The sequence below is a fragment of the Vitis vinifera genome, chromosome 14 (genome assembly GCF_030704535.1).
Source record: "Vitis vinifera cultivar Pinot Noir 40024 chromosome 14, ASM3070453v1".
In the NCBI taxonomy this organism is placed as follows: domain Eukaryota; kingdom Viridiplantae; phylum Streptophyta; class Magnoliopsida; order Vitales; family Vitaceae; genus Vitis; species Vitis vinifera.
The window spans coordinates 23,953,503-23,958,088 of NC_081818.1; the positions used below are offsets into that span (position 1 = coordinate 23,953,503).

At 37.0% G+C, this 4,586-nt stretch overlaps 1 protein-coding gene across 1 annotated transcript; it reads left to right on the forward strand.

The window, feature by feature from the left end:
* Nucleotides 1-1,885: 1,885 nt before the first annotated feature.
* LOC100263410 (transcription factor TCP13) lies at nucleotides 1,886-4,335 on the forward strand. Its single transcript, XM_002277038.5, has 2 exons — nucleotides 1,886-2,165; nucleotides 2,755-4,335. Exon 2 carries the CDS (start codon nucleotides 2,898-2,900, stop codon nucleotides 3,945-3,947), a length of 1,050 nt encoding a protein of 349 aa, XP_002277074.1. The 5' UTR covers nucleotides 1,886-2,165; nucleotides 2,755-2,897; the 3' UTR covers nucleotides 3,948-4,335.
* Nucleotides 4,336-4,586: the final 251 nt, after the last annotated feature.

Below are 4,586 nucleotides of genomic sequence, written 5' to 3' on the forward strand. Positions count from 1 at the left end.
GATGCCCACCACTGCTTGTTTAGAGAGAAAGACAGGTGAAAACCGTACAGATTTCTCCTATCCAGCTTTCATCCTGCAAACAGCTAGCCATACCAAAGCCCCTCTCCCTCTTTCAAGTCTATCTCTGGAAGATATGTATTAAAGAACCATTAGCTAAAACACCAAGAACCCCTTATCTGTAACATACTGCTCATGAATATAGGTAACTGTGGGCATTAGGCTTTCGGTACTTTCTCAATTTTTTCGCAAGTAAAAAGCGATAAAGGCTTGGGAGTGTGGCGGTTTTTCCTGCACAACACAGAAGAGAAAAAGGGTAAAGGAATCCGAATTACTTGATTTATGAAATAATTAGGGTTCGAGTATTAGATTTTAGTCAGATGATGCTCATGCAATAGAGCCATAGGAAGATACATTTCTCTCTTTTATCCTTCATTTTATGCAATTCCTTCACTGGAGAGATGAACTCATTGTATGAATTGAATTGTTGAAGCGCTTTGTACGAAGGACAATTTTAACATGTGTCCACAAAGGCATCTCTCTCATTCTCTCAATACTGTTGATACAGCCCAGAGCTTTGGAGTTAGGCTAAGAGATGTTGGATCAGAAAAACCCACAATTTCATTTTTCATCAATTAAACTACAAGGATGATTTAATCCTTGTCTCATTCTTTACATTGCCCTAAGAAAGACTTGCTTTCCAGATCGTTGCTTGTATTGCAGGATGCATGAAAACTACACATAAGCAAATAGGGTGGGAAGCTTGTGATGAATGTATTCACTTGTTGGTTGCTTGTGTGTCCATCTAGAGAAGGCTTTTTCAGAGTAATGCAATCATGTTGAAGTTGGAAGCTATCTACTTCCTTGCTGCTAGAGAGAAGACGTAATCATTTAAGAATGCCATTCAATAAACATAATATGTGATCCTTTTCATCGTTGGGAAAACAATTTTTTTTTTTTTTTGCATAATCTTTTTACTTTGATATGGTTTAATGATGCGAGTCAGAAAAAGGAGAAATTCCATTTCTGGTTTTTACCTGTTAGGACCAACTTGCTCCATGCAAGTCTCTCCGCAGGAAAGTAGTGTGGTCCTCTTTTGAATTTCTTCTTAGTGGATGTTTTAAAGATGACACAAATTGGTCCCTCATCTATGAGAGAGAGCCTCTCATTCTCCCAAGTAGCCATGTACACATCAACACGACAATGCTCTTAGACATAGACCACAACTTTCAGAACAATGAATGGACTTACATATCTTAGATGATTTCTTTTTTGTCTCTGAAACTTCTCTCATCAGAAACCCTGATTGTGTATTATCTTCCATTCCTACATTTGATGATGATCCCTTTTTTTATCTTGCTAGACAGTTCTATCAATTTATTGATTAGGTGAAGTTATCTAACTTATAATACTTCACAAGGGTTTAAATGACTGATCAAATTAAGTCTAAAATTAGTATAGATAACAAATAAGAAATTGGGTAAAATAGATGGATTGAAACTTCAGCTGATAATGATTTTGTTTTCATGGTTTGCTTGCATGAACATTTTCTATGGCATGCGCGTGCATCAATTTGTTGACCCATGTGATGGGGATTCACTCACAATGCCTTTTGTAGTTGTCGATAAAGCATTAGTACCGCTTTTCAAAATGTTTTGAATGGTCCCCAGTTGAAATTATCTCACTTTGTGTTGAAGTGATATTAACTCACTAAAACATGTATATCCCCATGAAATAACAAATCATACTGTGATATTGGTGGGGAAGGTTAAGACAAGTTATTCATCAGGGGCAGTGATGGCTATCTGAATATGCGTGACGAGAAAATGATAAGATTTCGTCTAGCACATTTATCTGACAGATGCCGCGCATGACACGTGGTCACACATGTACCATTGCTTTTTCTTTATTTTTCCATGGAGCATGGTCCGTTGAATTCCAGCATCTTCTCTTTCTCAAACTGCACAACTTCTTCACTAAGTTTATTCTCTTCAGTGAAAGCAATTTCCAATCTTGAAACCTATACATAGCTTGGTTGAGTTCACTGCCAGATTTAGAAGGTGCATTCAAACAGTTGTGCAGTATATCTCTACCTTTCTTATCAGTTGACAATCAACGGCCTAATTAATCTGATCTGCTACCAGAAGCATAGAACTTTCAGTGTTCATGTAAGTTCACTTCATCATCCTAATTATCCATCCAATACAATCTATGCTTGTTTAACCTTTCTTCTTCACCAGTATATGATATCTCTTCTTCCATATTTAACAAGGTCATAGCATGTTAGTTCATTTATCTGATGTTCAGTTTCTAACCCTAAACTATCACATAGGTTAGCATCGATTCACTGTATGAATGTACTTTTCTGTAAACTACCTAAGCTTTCCAAAATGTCAAAGCTTAAGAATCATTGAATATAAATTTGAGAGCTATCAACCAATCCAACATCAATTTATCTCTTGAATTAGTACTTACCTGGCTAATATTAACTATGCTTTGTTCAATCTTTTTCTTTAGATCTCCGTCCTAGTTTTGTACATGAAACTGATCATTAGGTATGCAAGGTGTGGTGCAATTAGTGTAATATTAACTATCTCTTTCTAGATCTCTCGATTTTTCTTACTTTATGAGAGGGGATCAACCTCCTATACTAGGTCTGACAAGTATGAAGTCGATTATGATTTACAGTAGTTAAAAAAAAACGTTCCTATTTATGTTTTCTATTTCTTTTTCTTATTTTCTATGATCACCAAGCAGATAGTCTTGAGAAATTGCATGAAGAAATCTCATGCAACAAAGTCCATTTGAAAGCATGGAAGAAGAATCTGAGTACCTTATGCTGGAAAAGGAAAATTTTCCATTATTTCATTTCATTATGCACCAATTATGAGTGATAGAAGATGACTACAAGTTCAAGAGAAGCAGATTTTTCAGCAAAACTGGAAGGCGATGAAAGCGATGCCAGGATCGCTAAGAATTCATCTACTTCAACACCATGGCTAAGGTTAAAGGATCCACGAATTGTGCGTGTCTCTCGTGCTTATGGAGGAAAAGACAGGCATAGCAAGGTTTGCACTGTAAGAGGATTGAGAGACAGGCGAGTGAGACTTTCTGTACCGACTGCTATTCAATTGTATGATCTTCAAGATAGGCTTGGGCTTAATCAGCCTAGCAAGGTTGTTGATTGGTTGCTTAATGCAGCTAAGCATGAAATCGATGAACTCCCTCCACTCCAAATGCCGCCTGGGAACTTTGTCCAAAGTCATCAACCAATGATAACTTCTCTTGAAGTAGGTGCCTCTCAATTCAACAAGGAAGAACTGAAGATCAGTAATGGTATTGATTGGGAAGATCCAAGTGGATTACCTAGATCAAGTTTTTGGGGCTCCAATGCATTTCTGAGGGCTAAGTCAAAGGAAGTTCCAAGAGAAAATGTCAATGAAAAAGTAAATTGGATGAAGAGGAATGAGGAAGGTGGACAAGTTTCATCAAACATATTTCCTCCCAGAACCAATCAATCTTCCTTGCCAGGCTTGCTGAGCAGTTCCATGCCTTATGGTCCTTACTATCATTTGGAGCCTTCGAATCTTTCTCTTTCCACTTTAGGAAGCCATGGATTGACATCCCAAACAGAAGATCTCCACAACTTCAGTGTTGTACCCCTGCCATCTTCATTGTCCCTAACATCTGGTTCTCAAGTTTTGGTTTGTCCACCCGGAGCAACACAGTCCTATTTTCCTCCACATGTTCCCACTTCAATGGAGTTTGATCCAAGACAAATCAACCATTTTCAGTTGTTAAGCTCAAGTTCACAAAATATCTTGCCAAATGCTCTTACACCTCCTCTTTATTCCATAGGCCAACCTGTGAGACCCTTGCATTTGAGTATGGCTCATAAAATTCACCATTCTCAAAGCATCAATGGAGGTCATCCAAATAAGGACAGTTAATTCCATCTAATTTAATGACCCAAAAGCATGAGAGGTACAAGAAGGAGATTTTCTTTCAAGCAAATGCATTGTGGCTCAAACAAGGAATTCATGGAAGCTAAGAGGATGTAGTCTTCAATTGCACCAGTTAATTCTGATCAATCTACCTTACATTTGGAGCGGACAATCTTTCTCACCAGGTTCATAATCTTGCTCGAGGTGAGCAGACTGGAAATGAATTAATTCGCCAAATTTGTATTGCACTGTAGAATCTTTGTTGCTGTGTAAATTATTGATACTGGTAAGATAATATCATTGTGTGCAGAAATCACATATATATTTTGATTCAGCATATTAAGAATGTGACCGAAAATTGAAGAAAATGCTTGAAAACATGATTTATTTTCAATGTTGCGTCTCGGATTTGGTTACTGCACGTTTAGTTTGACAAATACATTGTGGAAAAGACAAAATCGTTTATTTTTTTCTGAACTTTTGTAATCATGATTTGTAAATTCTAATAATGTCATGCTATTTTGATATCTCTTGTTTCTCATCTTTCTGTATATATAGATATGCTTACTTACAATGTCATGAGATATTTAACCTAATGGACCAGTTCATGCTCTCTCTCAATCCGCTCACCTGTGTTCAATTTTG